At 34.0% G+C, this 19,864-nt stretch overlaps 1 protein-coding gene across 3 annotated transcripts in view; it reads left to right on the forward strand.

Annotated features, from left to right (window-relative positions):
* LOC150082125 (uncharacterized) overlaps nt 1-19,864 on the forward strand; it is a 645,531-nt gene that overhangs the window by 101,756 nt on the left and 523,911 nt on the right. For all 3 annotated transcript variants that reach the window (XM_090379113.1, XM_090379114.1, XM_090379115.1), the window contains 2 exons: nt 12,841-12,939; nt 18,650-18,742. In XM_090379113.1, the coding sequence (XP_090235239.1) occupies nt 12,841-12,939; nt 18,650-18,742 (192 nt within the window). The remainder of the gene's footprint in view (nt 1-12,840; nt 12,940-18,649; nt 18,743-19,864) is intronic.

The following is a 19,864-nucleotide window of genomic DNA, read 5'->3' on the forward strand; positions in this document are numbered from 1 at the left end:
CAGCTTCAGGAGAAAGATGTTACTTCTGAACTGTGCAGCCAAAATTCTTCTCACCCCAATTAGCCAATACTTAACGATCCACAGTTCACAATGTACTACAGAAATAAACCTAGAGCAGTTCGACCTACTGGCCTCAAATTACAGGAATTATCACAGACTTGGAATATACATCTGGACAAAATCCTCCATGGTCTTTTATTAAACCATCCTGTGACAGCTATTTCCTAAACTGGGGAAAACATTTGCTTGCAAATACCAATATACAGCAACTGCATACTGCTCACACACAAAATTACCCAAATTTTACGCAAGTATACACTGATGGATCAAAGTCTGGTAGTAGTCAGTGCTGCAGCTGTCTTTCCCTTTAACACTATCTGTTTCACTTCCCACTGAATGCAACAGTTATACAGCTGAATTATGTGCTATCAAGCTTGCCTTAGAAAACATTCTCCATCTGTCCATCCGAAAAAGTGTAATATATACTGACATAGTTCAATCTTAGCCTTGCAAAATTTCTCCTCAGTAATGCATCCCTTAATAAAATCTATAAAATCTCAGCTGATGCATATCCATGATCACCAGCAAGTAGTCATCTTTTGCTGGATCCCAGCCTACACTGGGATATCAGGGAATGGAAAAGCAGACTATGCAGCTAAACATTCATCCAACATAGCATCACCAGATTACTATGTTCCATATATGGACTACAGATCCCATATAAGAAATACATGTAAGGAACAATGGACACTTCTATGGCAATCTCAACCGAATAACAAGCTCTGTGAAATAAAACCTGAACCACAGTTATGGGTTTCAGTTTTTGTGTAAACAGAAAGGAAGAAGTCATCCTGACTAGAGCATGAATCGGGCACAGTCAGCTCACCCATGCCGACCGGGCTAGCCGAGTGGGTAAAGTACCTACCTGACAACCCAAAGGTCGCGGGTTCGATTCCCGCCTCGGACTTGGATCAAAGTACTGCAAAAACCTTGGGAGGTGCAATATGGCCACAGAAGCCGATGCGCCAACAACTACCAAATCAAAAAAAAAAAAAAAAAAAAAAGCTCACCATATTTTTCTTCTTACAGGAAACGATCCTCCGCAGTGTACGCACTGCAACTCTGTTCTCACAATAAAGCACATTCTCGTTGAATGTACCTTATATACTGATGCCCGAAAAGCCTCATTCACTAATTTCCAAAATCTTCAAGAACCTTTGACACTCCGACAGCTCATAGGTAATGATGCAAATCTCCCAGAATTTTTCTGCTTCTTAAAACGGATACATCTGTATAATTGTTTCTAACTGTTTTTACAGACACCGTGTAATCCTCATCTCTTTTATAGGCGCAATATGGCCTAAGTAGCCCTTGCGCCAGAAATAACCATACCAATACAATACTTATAATGTAATACTTACAATATAATAATACATTACTAGTAATTCAAGGCGCCTCCGTAGCCAGGTGGGAAGGAGCAGCAGTGCGTAGCACAGGCTTCTTGATTAGACCGGGGTTCGAGCCCGTCACCACCAAATACGGAGGATGCGGAAAGGTCAGGGAATGACGACCGCATATCCCGGAGCAATATGGCCTTAGTTGCTAATGCTCCTAAAAACCAAATAACAACAACTAGTAATTCATTCACAAGTATGTCTATTATCAGAGATCGATAAATTCTCTCAAATTATACCATAAGGTTATTTAAATTTCTATTTTTACTTCTAATTATTTCAGTTTTCTGATGGTCAGAAACCCTCAGATACCAAATATTAATCAACTTACAAAGAAATAGCATAACTCACATATTTACAGCACTCACTTTTGAACTGTGCCAATGAAGAAAGGTTCAAATGATGAGGGAAATTAAAATAAATTAATTAAAAGCAAGAAAGGAGAAGCACTGCATAAGGAAAGTAGACATGATTGAGACATCATGCACTTGATATTTTTTTTTATCAGAATTTGAGCATTATATAGTGGATATTGCTATTTGGAATGTAATATTAAAAGGTTAATAAACCTGAAGTTGCAGAGAGAACTCTATTCCTGTTTAGTTCGAACATTGTCAGAAGATAATCTTCAAAAGCTGTTTGTTATAGTTCCCAATATTCAATTTGTTTTTGACAATCTAGAATAATGTGCAATAATTATATTGCACATTATTCTAGGCGATATTATATTATAATCTATTACCAAATTTCTTACTCAGTTTCTTACCAAAATCCCCCCACCCCCACCATTATCACTGTGTGAAAGTGAGTACTGTAAATACATAGGTTATATTGGGGATGGCCAACCTTTCCCTGTACCATGTCACAATATTACATTGGAAATGTGCATTACATGCCACATAAGAGAAAATCCAGAAGCTACCAGATCAACCATCCCTCCCGAACTGACCTACAGCCACCAAATGTTTTTGCTAATTATGTAAAGGAATTTTATGCTAAGTGGTTTTAATAAAAAAAAATTAGAAGACTACATTTATAAAATAAATTTAATATATGTTAACAAATGAAATACTCTCCCCTACAGAGTCATTGTTGTGTGAAATTTACTAGCACCCCACTTACTTCTTAAAAAAAATTAGTGCTTTAATAATAATATCAAAAGATATTAAATATGAGCCATTAAATTAGGTTTCCATAATTCCTGGAAATAAAAGTGGCATTTAAACTGCACATCAGTGCTTTCAAAACTTTTTTTAACACCAACAGAATTTTGTAATTATTCACGACCCCATCCTTTGTGGTTCTTATCTTTAAGTTGATGATAAATTCAGTAGTATGCAACTTTCTTTGTTGTGGACCAAAAATATGTAAACAGAAGTTAGGGGGGGGATCACTTGGCTAAGCATATGCCCCTTAACCAAGGCTATTTTTAAATTGAGAGGTCAGTTTTTAACTTTCAAAGAGAAAGAATGTATCTTTAGTAACAGACTTCCAAGTATGAAGCTTGTGAAGAAACAAATGTGATAATTTTTTAAATATTTTAATCAATCAAATATATGAAAGGAAATCAAAATTAAAACTGCTGATAAAATGTACGACACCCTTTAGGACGTGATGTGACCCCTACTTTGGAAAGCTTTGCTGTATGCGTATAGCTTCAGTGCTAATTATTCAAACTGGTTGTATAATTTGTTATCAAAAAAAAATAAAATGTCTGGTACTTTATGTTATGTTAATTTTTACAATCATTTATTTCATATCTGGCGGCAGTTCACTAACAAGAGCTGCACAGGCCACAAGTGGCATGCATGCCATGAGTTAGCCATCCCTGGGTTCTACTATTTCTTTTCAAGTTGCATATTATTTAGTGCTTCAGGTTTCCAATCATCAGAAAATCTCTAACCTCATTGTATTTTATCTGTTTAAACTAAAATGAAAAAAATGTCTTCACCATACCATATTTTCCATTTACACTTAATATCAGAAGCTCACATCTGACTTCCAACTTTAAAGAGACACCTTACTCATATTCAAGTATTTTTGTTTCAAATGGTAGTTTTTCTGAAACATTGGGTACATTTGCATTATCATTAATTTGTATAATAACATGATAATTTTTGTGTTTATTAAGTCCCTCGTTGTTCCGGAATACCCCAGTACAAGCAGTTCTCGCTTTACGAGTTCTCGGGTTTACGAGTTTTTTTTCCCAAGTATCAACAAAATCGAAAATATGAACAATAATTGCAGAAAAATGAATGTTAAACATTTATAAATACCGCATTCCAAACCACTTGCGTAGCTATACAATACAGTGTACCCCACTTTACGATATTAATCAGTTCCAGAGACACCATCGTATCATTAAAATATCGTAATGTGAACCCAATAACACTGTTTTTTGATAATTTGTTTCAAGTTCTCTGAAGTTGAAATTTTCGCTGTATAACTAAGCTATTTATCTCTTTAAAATGTCATTTTTAAGGTCACGAGCGTGACCTTAAGGCCATATAAAAAGTCATGAGCTTGGTTTGTAAATTGTATTAGTTACCAATTCAAATCATTAAAATGCACTACACTTTTATCGTTATCATACGTTCCATTATAAGAATCATTAAACGCCTTTGTGATATTTTTTTAAAGCACATTTCTGGAAGTCACCACCATAAAACAATAAAAACAGTTTGCACTTTCCGGTTTATTGGGCTTTTCTGTTACTGCAAGAAATTACAAATGGATAGTAAACTCAATCTTCTTGCATTTACGAATATACCAATAGCTGGAATTTGTGGTTTTTTACTTTATTATGGTGAAATGTGTTTCTCTTTACTGAAATCTTCAATCGTATAAAAAACAAATTTTCAGAACCTTTTCTTCATTCTTTTTTTTTTTTTAAGCATTGTAAACTTGTTACTCCACATGAATCGTGCTAGTTGTAATTTGTGTATGCCGTTAAAAATGCTTATGCATACAATTGTGAAATTTATAATTAAAAGAGATTATCTTGGAAACAAATGCCTCTTGAAAAATTTCTGAAGAAGACAACTCCCCGTGTAACAAACCAACGAGTGCCGAGCCAATAATGAGTGATCAACAAGTGTGCATTTAGTCGATGATGATGAAGAATAAACATTCTTTAACATTTGTAAGTCGTAAATAATTTCTCTATTATAATTTGCTTGAATTTACAGGCTACATTTACATTTCTTTGGATAAATCAATCATTGTTTAAACATAAACTAATTAGCTAACTAATTTCATTGTTGATAATGTAACCCCTATTTTTAACATTATATCTACGGGAAATGAATTCCCGCTTTACGAGCGTGCACTAGGAATGAATTAACTCAAAGTCGAGAACTACCTGTATTATTAATAAAGCATGCTTTAATATTGTTAGGAGATGGAGATTGATTTTGATCAGTATTAAAAATTTCACTTATAAAACTATGTTAAAAGTAAATATCAGACTAGTTTAATTTCAGATACTAACTGCTAATTTCAGATACTAAGCAGTGTAACATAGTCATTTCAGTCTAATTTAATATTCTCTATCCTAGTTCTAGAAAAACAGACAGACTTCTGTGTTGCTCCAACTTTTCTTAGTCAGCTCACTTGCCCTCTGCAAAAGATGATATTGTGATACAGATCTCATTAATGTTCTTTTTGTATATTTGTATATTCCATATTGCAAAGCTGAAAATATGTGGGGTGTATTATGGCTGATGGGTCACAAATATGTGAACCATCAGCCATAATAGACCCCACATTATTATTCATATTATTCAATTTCCAAATATGGAAATTTAATAATATGGTCTGCATAGATTCTGATGTTTCCAAAATTGAGGGTGTTTCTGGGTGTACTTTTAATGCCAACTCTAAAAATCCAATCCATTTTACCTATGATGAGCAGCATTTTTACAAACAGTAAGAATTGTTTTCTTAAATATGTATTCCATGTACAGTCAGTTCTTGTATAACACAATAATTGTGTTCCTAGAAACCTTTGTACAATATAAATAATGGGCCTCATGGGAAAAATAGCATTAGGTGCCAATTACCCAAGATTGAACAAACATTTGTAACCAAGACATTGCCAAACACAATAAATAATTGTAATAAAATGCTTACACAGTTGAAAAATGTAAAATTAATAATAATTTGATCATTTAAATTTAGGTTCGTACCTTAAAAATAAACGAAGACAGCTTCAGGGAAAGGGTTGAAGCAGCAGAATTCTGGGGAAAGTGGCAGCAGGTTGTCATTATCGGAACTGGGAGATTGGAGGAGATGCAGATGAGGGCTTTGGATGAAATGTGGTCACACCAGAACTACAGGGCTGTGTCACATTTTCTGTCTCTTTCTTGGGTGTTTTCATAAAAAAGACATCTAGTTTCTGTTGTTTTGCTATCTTCCTTCTTTCACAAAGCAGCTGTTTATATGGTTGCAAAGAAGATTGAATTGTACGAAGTGCTCTTCTGCTTCTTTCTGCATTGTAATTATGGTGGCTTGTAAATATTCATCTTCATTGTCTTGCCCACCTTCCATCTGCCCTCCAGCAACAAGTTGTTTCAGTTCTTCAGTTGAAAGTTCTTCATGGAACGAGCAACTCTTCTGTCTTCTTCCTCCAATTCCTCAATGCCAACCTGCTTTGCGAGGGCAACACAATGTGCTTTTAATTTAGGAAGCTCCTTTACAGGATCAAAGTCTTTAAAATCTCTAATAAAATCTGGTAAAAGAGGCTGCCAAACCATTCAAGCATTCTTTTGTCACTTTGTTCCAATCTTCCACAATTATGTTGAATCGCTTCCAGAAGTCCATAACTTTTGGTGCATTTTTGCCCTCTGTTACTGCTATCGAAATCTTAAATGTGCATCTTGTGTAATAGTTCTTAAAAGTAGCAATTACTCCTTGGTGGCACCTCCGTAGCCAGATGGGCAGGAGTGGCAGTGAGTAGCACACGCTTCTTGATTAGACTGGGGTTTGAGCCTGTGACCACCAAATACGGAGGATGTGGAAAGGTCAGGGAATGACCACCGCATATCCTCGTAGCAATATGGCCTTAGTTGCTAATGCTCCTAAAAACCAAACAACAACAACATACTCCTTGGTCAAGTGGCTGGATAAGAGATGTGTTAGGGGGTTAAAAACAGGATTTTAATGTTTGGTGTCAGTTCAGCAAGGTTTGGAGGGTGACTTGTTGCATTGTCCAAAACAATCTTAAAATACAAATTTTTCTTTTTGCTGTAGCTTCCAAACACATCCTAAAACACATCTAGCAGAAGATCAGTGAAGATCTGCCCTGTCGTCCACCAGCTTCTGCTGTTCCTAAAGTAAACAGTAGTTCAAGTCCCCATGGACTTGAACTACTGGTACCACCTCCACCAGTTATTCTCAAACATATACCATCAGTTCCCTGAATCTGACTTTAGTGATCTGGAGGATTATATAAACTGTTGTGATGAAAAATTCACAACTCTGGAGCACAGCTATTTACACAAAGTGAACTCTTATCTCACGAGAGATTTCAACTCTATCCGAGGGGTCTGCAAGAATCTGCTCCTCCCAGGAACAGGCTTTTTGTGGTAAAGATACGAAAAAGAATTGGTTCATCATTTTTCCGAACAAGGCTCGATTGATATATTGTAGCAGCATTCCTGCAGTTATGAACTTTATTGGATTTTCTACCAGCCAACGGAGTAGATGCTATTTATTGACTCATTAAAGAGGTTCTCCTTCATAATGGAAACAAGTATGCAAGTAGTTCATTCAGCACACTTAATAAAACTATGAAAAGTTAGTGTGTGGAGATTTTAAAGTTATTGATCTGCTACTGGGCCAACAACTTTGTTACACAAAAAAAAAAAAAAAAAAAATGTTGCTTTCTGGGATAGGCGAGTAAGAAACTCAGAGACTGCTGGGAGTCATCGTGGAATAAGTAATTACATGGGCTGTGTGAAGGTAGTTAAGAATAAGAACGGGTGCATATATGCTTGTATGTACACCAGTCCTAGGAATTTATTAAATAAATTTGATTACTCCTGGATGCCAAAAAGAGAAAGAGCCACTGAAACTGGTTACTCAAAAGTCAAAAAGATGTAAGTTTAATTCCCTAGTCTAGTGGATAAGAAATACAGTTTGCAACCAGCTGTGCTTTACACAGGCATATAGCCTTTGATATTTCTGTTTTTACCTATTTTTATTGTTAATTTTTATTTAAAAAATAATCTATTCATAAAATTTGTAAAAATGAAAAATAAACCAAAAATAAATTTGGTTTTACCAAAAATGCAAAAAAAATTCTTTTTTTTTTTTTTTTTAATTCCAATGTGAGCAAATTTTTGCTAATTTTCAAAATTTCCATTTAAAATGGTTGAGGTTTCTTATCAGCAACAAAACATAACAGAATATTTCTTAAAATGCAGACTGGTGTTATCAGGAAGGTTGCCAGTATAAATATATTGAAAGTACACTACACCCACAAATTATAAGAAGTGAGCCTATTATTGTCTTAATAGCTTCTGTCTTCAGATTATTCACAAACTAAGTGCCCATTGTGAACATTCTTTTCCTCTATATAGAGACAACTTATGTGATTATAAAACATCTACTAGCACACTTGAGAATTATGACTCCTCTGTTAAAACATCCCAAATGTAATGGTATCCCACTATTTAATGTTCTTATTCCAGTTTAATGTCATATACATGATATCTCAGTCTTGTTTATTTCTTCACATAGATCGTGGTAGCATGGGATCAAATATCCATGAAGACCTTCCATTTTATAAAATCATTTTTTTCTCTTTTCTTGCTTTCAATTCATAAATTGGCAAAAGAAGACAATTTCTGAAAATTCTGGTTTCAGTTCCCAGTGTCCTTCATCGTCTTTGGGTTTTATTTTTGACAATCCAGAATGGTTTGTATACTCTTTTGGAGATTTTTATTTTATTCAAATATATTTTATCTTTCATTTTAACATTTATTTCTAAATGACTTTCTTCATTATCATAGGCATAAATGTTTTCTTACTTTTCTCTAGCTCTTGCATTGATGGTGAATATTATGGAGGAGAGGAGATAGATTACATTTCAGTCAAAGGAAAGTTTTTTAGGAAAGTATTAAAGCAAAGAACTAGTCAGCAGATGTGCAGGATAAACCTTTTATCCACAGAGCCATAATATGTTTTTACACTCTATCGATTAGTTGGCCCAGTTGATAATCATTTCTCTTTTTTTGTTAGAATTTTTTAAGGTTATTACAGTTATAGATCAGAAATAGTGTTTGATGTTTATTTTAAGTCTAAATAGGACTTCAGAGTACAGACTAGGTTTATTTAGCATTTGTTTTAAATAAAATACATTGATATTAGTTTCTCTGCAAAGCAAAGTTTCAATCACTTTCAACCAGGTGGTATTTCAGCTATTTCACAAGTAATTTAGTATTACAGCTTTAATTTGAAAAAAAATACAAGGTCAATCAGAAAGTAATGCCTAAACCCCCCCCCCCCCCAACTCTTAAGTTATTGCCATACATGAGTGATATAGAGTTAAGTTATTGCCATGTATTGTGTGCATTACTGGAATATTCATGTTGATTTTGCAGTTTCAGTAATCATAGCAATAGATTACAATAGGCAGTGAGAGGAATTTTAGTTGCTGGAGGTGAGAACCTGATATGTATACACAAACGATTGCCATAAATATATTGTGATTGAACTGTGAATGTGAGTACAATTCAGCAATGGGCAACATACATTAATCCTTTGTGCTCCAATGTAAAATCTAAAATAAATTTTACATTGGAGCACATAAAATTTAAAATTTCTCATAAAATTTTTTTTCCAGTCCAATGTCATGTCAGATGTACCTTTCTGTTTTGCCATTTATATAACGTTTTCCCACTCTTCTGGTGTAATCATTAAACTACCTTCTATTTATACTTCATATAAACAATTTGACAAACTAATCGAACATTTACATTTAATTGTTAACAGCCAGTGGCTGTAGTTTTTCTTCATTTTTAGTGTTTGGTCACTGTGTATTTACTGTCTGCCAGAAACAGTGTTTAGTCATGGCTTCAACATCTTGTAAAGGCCTTTCTGATGAAGAAATTGGAAAACTGTTAGAACTTTCCAATTCAGAATTTGATTTACTTTTGTCCGATAGCAAGATTGATGTTATTTTTGATCCCAATTATGGAGGAGTGATGAAGAAATTGATGTTGACCTGTCAGCCAATGCTGGTTTGTAAAACTGTAGACCAAGCAAGGTAAATGATGTTTCATTCAAACATTTCCCCTTTCTGGTTTGAAATGTGGATTTTGTTCAAGTATTTCAACATTTGAACTTGAATATTTTCAGCTGTTTTTTTTTTTTTTTTTTTCTGATTCTTTGAGGAAATTTTGAATGAAACAAATAATTATGCCAACTCTTTCAAATAAGTTACTTATTGTCCAATATGTTACGATTGGGTTTTAGTTTCAATAAATTAACTACGGTAAAGGCTTTTTTTAATGTGATTGTTAATGTGGGACTAAATGAAAAAAACTTCTATAAAGGAATACTGGTCTGAATAGAAGTCTGAAGAATAAACAGATGAAATCCGAGTTTTTTAAGAATGTTTTTAGCAGGAAGAGATTTCTGCAGATATTTGTATGCTACATGTTTGCCCACCAACAAGAAGGCAAACCAAAGAAATCAAAGTCTGAGATTGAAAGTGAAGAATATTGTTGATCATCCTGAAAAATTTTGTGAACATTTTGTTCTAGGCAAGAAATATTGCATTAGATGAAAGTACTATTGGTTTTAAGGGTAGAATTTCATCTGAATGTTATAACTGTCAAAAGCCAATAAAGTGGGGTCTTTCCCAGTATGTTTTAGCTGACTGAGAAACAGGTTATGTCTCAGTTATTGTGCCATATTTTGGAAAGGCTGCTACTGAGACAGCTTGATAAGGTCGGACTTGACTTTCACCTCAATGAATGTGCTTCATTTCATCCAAAAACTTCTTCAGAGTACTGAGAGTAGTGGATTTCATTTGTTCACTGACTGATTTTACACTGGTATTCAACTAGCAAAAGAATTATATTAATTGAATATACACCAAACAGGCACTGTTATAGGAAACAGGAAGGGTTTACTGTTAGAAATCCAGACGACAAAGAAAATTGAAAAACACAGAATCATTGGTTTCTGAAAAGAGGATAAAGTTTTAAGTGTTGGCACGAAAAGACGAAAGAACTGTGCCTGTGTTTTCTACTTTCTATGATACCCAAACTGTGGTCACCACAAGAAAGGTAAAAGGAAGGGAAATCTTACAGATTTAAAAACCAGTTGCCATTTATGAATATACAAAAAATATGCGAGCAGTAGACAGCTGACCATTATTGTGTGAGTTATTCATTCATTCGGAAATCAATGAAATGTAGAGAAAGTTGTTTTCTGGCTATTAAAAGTCTCAATTGTGAACAGCTTCATATTGGTGGCAAGTCCACCCCTTAAAAAACCTTTGTTACAAGCAGTTTCAAAAGAAGTTGCTTGTTCAGGTAGTAGTAGATGTCTGAAATAAGAATGTCCTTTCTAGAAAAAGGCCAAGTTCAGATGCCAAAGAGAGATTGAGTGGCTGTCCTCATTTTGTGGCGAAACAAGAAAATTCAAATAAGAAGAAAGTCTGTGCAGTATGTAGTGACAGAAGGGTTAGAGGTAGAAGAAAACAAAACAATTTGATATTATGAGACATGCTCCATAAAACTAGGATTGCATTCTTGTGAATGTTTTAAGAAATACCACACACTAAAATCATATAACAAATATTTAAAATGTCTGAAACTTTTTTTTATGTTTTATTAAATCACTTTTATGAAATAACTCATGTAAACTTTAAAATAAATAACGTTTGAAGAGAGAGAGCTCATATTCAGTATTTATTTATTTTTTACTAGACCAGAACAGAAATACTGCAGAAATAATCCTGGACTACAAAGGGTTAATGAAGTGGGAATGTGAGTAGTGCAGGAGAAGAAAGCCTGCACAGCAGGCTATTAGAGTGGTTGCCTCTCTACTGCTGCAATAACTGCATCTGTTTTGCCAGTGATTTTATACACAGAGAGCCTAAAGTTAAAGGCAGCATGATGGTCATTATTGAGGAGTTTGACTATTCCAAACTTCATTGGATGCCAGAAATATTAATACACCATTATGATAGCGAAGATGAGAATTTCTTGTTACACATCATCCCCTATGATGATATGTGACAATAAAGAATTTATATTATCTTTATCCCTAATTTGCATGATCCCTTGCTATTCTGGAGATAGACGATGCATGTCTTTCAGAATTTTTTAGTTATCTGAAACAAATACAATTCAATTATGTGACCACTTCTAACTTCACCCTTCATGTGTTTCCATATCTAGTTTGACCATGTTGATGGCTGATGATATATCAGTGTAGTACTGATATAATGTCACCCACTGAGACTGACCCTTTTGTGAAAATTACTGTAGCAGTAACTACAATAGCTGTGTGAACACATTACAAATGTTGAACATTCTTGTTTGACAGATTTATCCTGCAAGAAATGTCTGAAGTGTTCCTCCTCCATAATAATGCCGACTTCCACAGAAGTGTATGTGCTTACTGAGGTCATCATAGAAATTTGGATGGACCTGGATGTTTCACTCTCCTGTAGTCTGGACATAATTGAAATTATCTCTTTTAGTCTTTGAAGGAAGGACTATAGAACGTTGCTATGAGATGAAGACACTGAAGAATACTATGCATCAGTGACTGAACATTAAGTAGAGATTTTTGTAAGGAATACATGCTGTGGTTCAGTTCTGAAAGAAACTGTTCAGAAAGACACGAAGAACATTGAAAATTAACTCTTTATCAATATTGAGACTAAGGTGTAAATTTCATATGTATCTTGTAAATTGTATGAAATATAAATTAGGAAGCATTAGATTCTGGCTGCCCATCACATTAGTGTTAACAATTTAATTCATCAGTAAATTCACAGATAACTGTGGATCTAACTTCTGTTATTTGTACAGAGGTCTAGCAATATCTGGTCCAAAATGCAATCTGTTGTTTTGTGGCACTAGTATTATTACAATTAGCACAATTAAAAAAAAAAAAAAAAAAAAAAAAAAAGACATAGTAAAACTTGTAGAATAGTCTCTGTTCTAAGGACATTATAATACTTGTAGAATTAGCTGGGAAGTTAAGATTTCTCCCATCCAATTCAGAAAGAAAAACTGTTTTATTTAAACCTGTTCATTTTAATACTCTGGAAAAATATTAAAATAAACAGGCTGATTAAAATATATGAAACTTCTGTATTGTGTGCTTTAAAGGTTTATTCTTTTCTTTTGTTTTTTTTTAGCCTGACACAAATTTAATAGTTGAACGGCTGATGCAGCTTAGGAAGTGCATTAAGCAAGTTACTTTACTCATGAAAAATTTAGAAAAGACTGATGAACCTGTAAGTTATGTTTTAAATAATGATATTTTACAAATTTGTTAAATATGATCTATTTTATTTGAATTCATTTCGTATTATTGCAGTTTTTAGTTATTAATTATAACCAAAATTTTGAATATAGCACCAGCCAAAAAAAAAAAAAAAAACCCAGAAACTTCATTTTCCATCCCTTCCAATAATTTGTCCAAACCTTCATTAAATTTACTCAAAGTATTCACCTCCACAACACTAGGTGAAAGTTTATTCCAGCAGTTGATCATCCTTTGGCTGAACGTAAAGTTTTGCACATCTGCTCTGCAATCATTCTTTTCCACTTAAAAATTTATGCCTCCTTCCCATTTGTGTTTTTACTGCAAAAGAGTAAGATGCCTTCAGAATTTAGTTTGCTTATCCTCCTAAAGCCTTATACACTTTAATCAGGTCACCATGCAGATGTCTGGTGCTGTTCACAGAACCCAAATCTTCTTATTACTACCTTTTTATGCCCCCTCCAACTAATCTTGTTAATCTTTTCTGAATGCTTTCCAAGAGATCTATGTCCTTCCTAAAATTAGTATTCCACACCTGTGTGCAGTGTTTCAGATGTGGCCTAACCATTGCCTTATACAATGGGATGATTATGACCATGAGTTGTTCTGGTCGCCTGTTTATACTGCTCAGAGTATTTCATATCAGACTGCTTAATCATCCCTAGGTCTTTTTCCTTCTGAACTGCTTTGAGTTTGGTGCGACCCAAATGGTATTCTATTCTGAGATTACTGTTACCCAAATGCAGTATTACCCTCAAATTTATCACTATTAAACTTCATTTGCCATTTTCCACCTCATCTACTTAATTTATCTAGATCTTCTGGAAGGTAAATAAAAAACAGAGCTATGATGCTCAATGAGTTCTACATTTGTACATTAATATGTAGAAATAAAGAGGAATTTACCTGAATGCTTTTTTGTAGATTACTTCAACATGACACACTCCTGAATTCAATCAGACGTAAAATTATTCCTTAATGGCTTCCTTCCCTCAAAGACATGAATGGTCCGATATATCCGTGCTTGATAGATAGGTTCCACCAACACACAACTCTGGGTGCCAGAAGGCATTATGTCTAATAATGCCGACCGGGCTAGCCGGGTGGGTAAAGTGCCTGCCTGGCAACCCAAAGGTCGTGGGTTTGATTCCCGCCTCGGGCTTGGATCAAAGTACTGCAAAAACCTTTGGAGGTGCATTATGGCCACAGAAGCCTATGCGCCAACAACTACCAAAAAAAAAAAAAAAAAGTCTAATAATAAAATCATTAAAATAATTGCTGTGTATAAAAGTTAAAATCATTAAATTAGTTAAAATAAACCAATTTTGAACAACTTCCTTCCTAAAGCAGATGGGGGACTTTTCGACAGTCTGTCTTGGTCACAGTAGCATGAAGTAAGTTAGTGAGAATTTCTAAAAAAATTGAGATTATTTAATATCTTGGCACATGCATGCAAATGACCACGAATTCAATATGAGAAATGGGCGACGTACATTAATAGAATTCTCGTGTAATTTGATTTTCAGAGTTACAGCGATTAATAATTTAGTGTAGTTTCGCTGTATCCTAAGTATTTTGGACTCGTCAAATAAAAAGATGTGATTTTCGTTGACACCAGGCATGGAAAGCTAATTCCGATGCACCTGCCATAAATGCATGTACCAAAGCTAAATGTTGTTTCACTCTCAACATTCATCGTACACCATGTCCACCCTTGATAAGATGAATCACATTCCCTATATGAAATGTATATTATGTCGTTTATCTGTGTCAAAAATTATGAAAGTACTGATTGATTGCTTAATTCAGTATGTAATTTTCAAATGGGTCTAGATACAGTTTTAAATTCTGTGTATCTGAAAAGTCTGTTAAGTTTGTGCCATTGTTCAATGTACAGAATGGAAATAAAGTATTTCTTGGTATTATTGCTATTGACTAAAGTTCTCACTTGTAACTTATTTTTAGCTTGTACTTTAATTCGGTTAATGAAAGAGGATATATTTTTAAATAGAGGCTATCCTCTTTCTTTCATTAACCAGATTAAAGTACAAGCTAAAAATAAGCTACAAGGGAGAACTTTATCAATAGCAATAATACCAAGAAATACTTTATTTCCATTCCGTACATGAACAATGGCACAAACTTAACAGACTTTTCAGAGATACAGAATTTAAAATTGTCTAGACCCATTCGAAAATTACATACCAAACTAAGCAATCGATCAATACTTTCATAATTTTCGACACAGATAAATGACAGTATACATTTCATGTGGGGAATATGATGCATCTTATCAAGGGTCAACATGGTGTACGATGAATGTGATGATGAAACAACATTTAGCTTCAGTACGTGCATCTAGGGCAGGTATATCGGAATTAGCTTTCCATGCTGTCAATGAAAATCACACCTTTTGATGTGAAAACATCTATGGCAGCACTAAAGTAAAATCAATTGGTAATGAAATTTTCTTATTGTAACAGAAGTGATGCAGTTGATTGATAATGAAATTTTTTAACTGAAATGACGCAACTGACGTCACTTCTTAAATGGCGTTAACAATGCTAACTCAGTCACTATTGTTGATTTGGTAGGGTAAGTAGTTGATTCAGTAGAGTTAGTTCATACTAAGATACGAAAATGATGTCACTTCCTAAATGACACTAACTCAGTCACTAATGTTGATTCAATAGAGTAATCAGCAGGTATTGCAAGAATAAAAGCTTCAAAGCCGCCAAAGAAGCCTCTCATGTCAAAAAGGAACAAGTTCAAAAATACGGAGAACAAAAAAAATGCAGACTTTAATAAAATCTGCTTCTCAAGATTTTGATCATCATCAACTTTCTATGTAGTGTAAGTTTCAAACAAACCGTTTAAAAATTGAAACAGTTTGATTGAAGAATGCAACAATAAAACAATCACTTGAACAAACAACAATCACTTCTTGCAGTAGTTTTTGGTTATGACATCATACTAGACTACAAATGGATTTCGCTAACTACTGAATTGTGAAAATGCCAAATCTAATTTCAGTTAACAACCCATAAGAGTATTTCGAAGATGGCTAAAACTCGAGCTGAGCGAAATCGAGAGACGTATGCAAGAATAAAAGCTTCAAAGCCACCATGTCGACAAAAGAACGAGTTCAAAAACATAGAGAACGGGAAAAAAATTCAGAGTTTAATAAAATCTGCTTCTCAAGATTTTGAGAAGAAAAATAACAAACTTGGACATTAAGCCTGATATACACCTTCATCAGTATCATCGATAAATATATAAAACAGCAGTGGGTCGAACACCGAGCCCTGGGAGATAATACCATTAATAACATTAGTCCATGAAGAGCAGCATCGATTGATTACCACTCTCTGCCTTCTCCCACTTAGCCACCCTTTTATCCATTGTAGCAACTTGCCCTTAATGCCATACTGCTCCAATTTGTACAGTAATCTTCCATGCGCAACAGTATCAAAAGCTTTCCTGAAATCCAGGTATATGATATCAAAATTATTTTTTGAATTCATTTCCTTTGTGACCACATCATAGTATCCAATCAAATTTGTCAGACAAGACTTTCCCTTAACAAACCCATGCTGTGTCTGAATTATTACTGCAGTCTTGTCTAGATGATCCTGTAGTGCTTCTTTAACCAGTGACTCCATTATTTTCCCCGGAACATAAGTTAAACTAACAGGTCTGTAATTACTCGTGTCACCCTTTGATCCTCCTTCGTGAATTGGTGACACATTTGCACATCTCCAGTCTGTGGAGACGTCCTGTGAGTCCAAGGAAGCTTTCATAATTATGGCTGAGTGTTTGCTTACTTCCTTTAATATAACTGGATAGATCCAACCCACCCCAGGTGCCTTTCTTATGTTTATCTTCAACAATTTCTCATCCACTTTGCTCTCAGTTATTGCAAAATCTAGCTCCCTGCCAGAGTTTGATAAACTTCTAGCATTCTCCTCCCTGAATAACTCCTCATGTGTGAATGTAGATGCAAAATACTCATTCATTTTGTCAGCCACCTGAGCAGGATCATCAACAGTCAAACCATCAATATCAAGTGGACCAATCTGATTCATCCCTTCCTTCTAGAGTTTATATAAGTAAAGAAGTTCTTGCTATTTTTCTTAGCATCCTTTGCCAAAGATTTCTCATAATCTGTATTCACTTGCGTAACCTCATTTGTGACTTGATTACAGACTAGCTTATATCTACAATAGGCTTCTTTGTTGCCTGATAATTTTTATGCATCCATGCATTTTCCTTTTCTGCCACGAGTCTCATTAGTTCATCTGACATCCGTTTAGGCATAAACCTTGAACAGTATTTCTTAATCGGTATGAAAAGCCTTAGCATTGATGCTGAATTGAGCTGTGCATTGATGGTGAATATTTTATCAATGATAATGGAAATATTGAATATTTATATTAATTATGATTATTTTGTCAATCAATAGATTACTATTTATAGAAATTTCGTCAGATGAAATTTCATTTGATGTTCAGTACTAACAGAATATTTATTAGTATTTCATGTTAAACACTGAAACAAGATATTGGTTTCCATGATACGTGTACTATATATTTTGAAGAAATATATTTTTTGAGAAATAATATTTTATTACAGTAAATATACAGAATATTCATTGGTGCTGTATATATATACACCCACACATGCTCATTTAGCCACTGTAACAATCGTGCTTCACTCCCAACACTAAAATCTCCTACTCTAATTCTTCTAGAACACAACATGACAAAATCTACTTACACAAATAAAATAAGTGCAAACGAGTGTTCACTGCACCCTAAAATCTAAGCAAAAATTGAAATCATAACAAGGACAGAATAAAATAACTGGGGATTAACAGTGAACCAGAATGCAGCAATATGAAACGGAGAGTAGAATTGTAACGTGACGATTAGTCATGTGGATGACTCCATGCCAATTTGTGTGTAAATTACTCAGAAAACTAACTGCCAGCTGACCTTGATTCACACAGAAACAATAAATTAGCTTAAGATAGGAAGATATTGAGAACTGCCCAGCTGCATGTGCAATTACCATTTATTGGCACCAATTTAAAATTCCACGGATGACTGTTGTCATCCTTGCAACTACTGAAGGGTTAAGGAAGTCTCCTTCCCTTTTTGCAGTGTCAGAATTTGACGCTGTACTAAGTATCTGCACTAACTTCTAAAAAAAAAACTTCCAGTAGAATAACACTGTAACTAACAAAAATGAATGTCTCAAACTGTCCTTTGTATTAGTTTTAAGCAGTTTCTCTACCTGAAAATAAAATTATTATATTGGATATGATTTGAGTGTATTATTTTGTAATATAGGGTGATTTGTAAGTGTGTTACCACTCTTATGGAAGCTTTTTTTTTATTTTATTTCAGATTATTACTTCTTGTTGTTTCTTATTTATTTTATTTATTTATTTTTTGCCTTTTTTAAAATTTTCTGGGTAATTTTGTAAAAGTAAGTATGAATAAAAAAAAATACAGTTTATAGTGTTTTTTTATTAATGTTTTTCACCATTACAGTGGTAACGTACTTATGAATTACGCTGTGTGTATAAAATGTTTCTTCTTTCTATCTTTCATTTACACTTTTTAAAAAAAGTACTATTTATGATGTGCAGTAGTTAATGATGACTTATTTAATAATAGGTTGCTAGAGAGCAGATGAATAAACTTGAAAATATGTTAAATCAGCTTCATCATGAAGAACAAGAATATGTAGAGTTATTACAGCAGATGCTGGTAAGGTAGCACTATAGTGTTTAAGCTGCAAATTGTAAAATTAAAGATTGGTGAAAGCAAGTGAAGTGAAAATTGCATGAATCTTATATATAGAATAAAAGGAACATTCCCATTTCATTATTTCTATTTTACCACATTAAAAAACGACTGGCTTATTTACTGGCTTAATAGAAATAACAATTGGAATATTCCTCCTTTCTATTCTAATGTTTCTGTTTTCTCAAACTATATTTTTTGAATTCATTTTTTTATTTTTATATAATTTATATTCAGTGTGCATGGCTTCAGAGATTTTTGAAGAATATAGCATATAGCTTGATGTATGTTTAAGAATAAGAAATGGTCAGTCAAATAAAAATGCAGTTTTAGCACAATAACTTAATAATACTTGATAAGATTAAATTCCTAGTATTTAAGTAACATTTTCAGTATTTTTGTTCTTAATATAAAAATTCTTTGACTGTAACAATTTCTGCGATACTTCCTAAGAGTTTTCTTCAAAGAGGAATACTGAGTACTTAATAGTTTTACGCAGTTCCTAGCATTTTAAACAGCTCTTATAGTATATTATAGGTATGGTATGAAGGCTATTTAAAAAAAATAATAATAACTTTTAACAGGGCTTTTTTTGTGACGGTACGCAACGGTATGGCGTACCGGCACTTTTTTTACAGCGTGCCAGCACGGGTGACACGCCTGGCACGCAGTCGGTGTCAGCCATGCCAGCTGCTTCCATCTATTAAGGAGATCACGTGACAGTGGGCGGAGTCAGCACCCGTCAATTACGGCCGTATCGCTAGCAGTCTGGAAGGGGTACCTGTTTCTGAATCTCGACCAAAACTTCATTATGAAATTATTTTTACTTATTTTTTTACTTGGTACTTACCGTATTTTTATATTTTACTTATTATTTTTTATTTATTAAATAAGACTCACCTTTAACTTATTTTTAATATACTTGTATAATAAATTTATGCTTAATAAAATTAATGGTCGAGATTCAGTATCAGATATAGCGTACCAACTGCTAGCGATATGGCCGTGATTGACGGGTGCTGACTCCGCCCAGTGTCACGTGATCCTTAACAGACGGAAGCAGCTGGCATGGCTGACACCCACTGC

The sequence above is a fragment of the Mastigoproctus giganteus genome, chromosome 8 (genome assembly GCF_048544385.1).
Source record: "Mastigoproctus giganteus isolate SK-2022 chromosome 8, ASM4854438v1, whole genome shotgun sequence".
Taxonomy (NCBI): Eukaryota; Metazoa; Arthropoda; class Arachnida; order Uropygi; family Thelyphonidae; genus Mastigoproctus; species Mastigoproctus giganteus.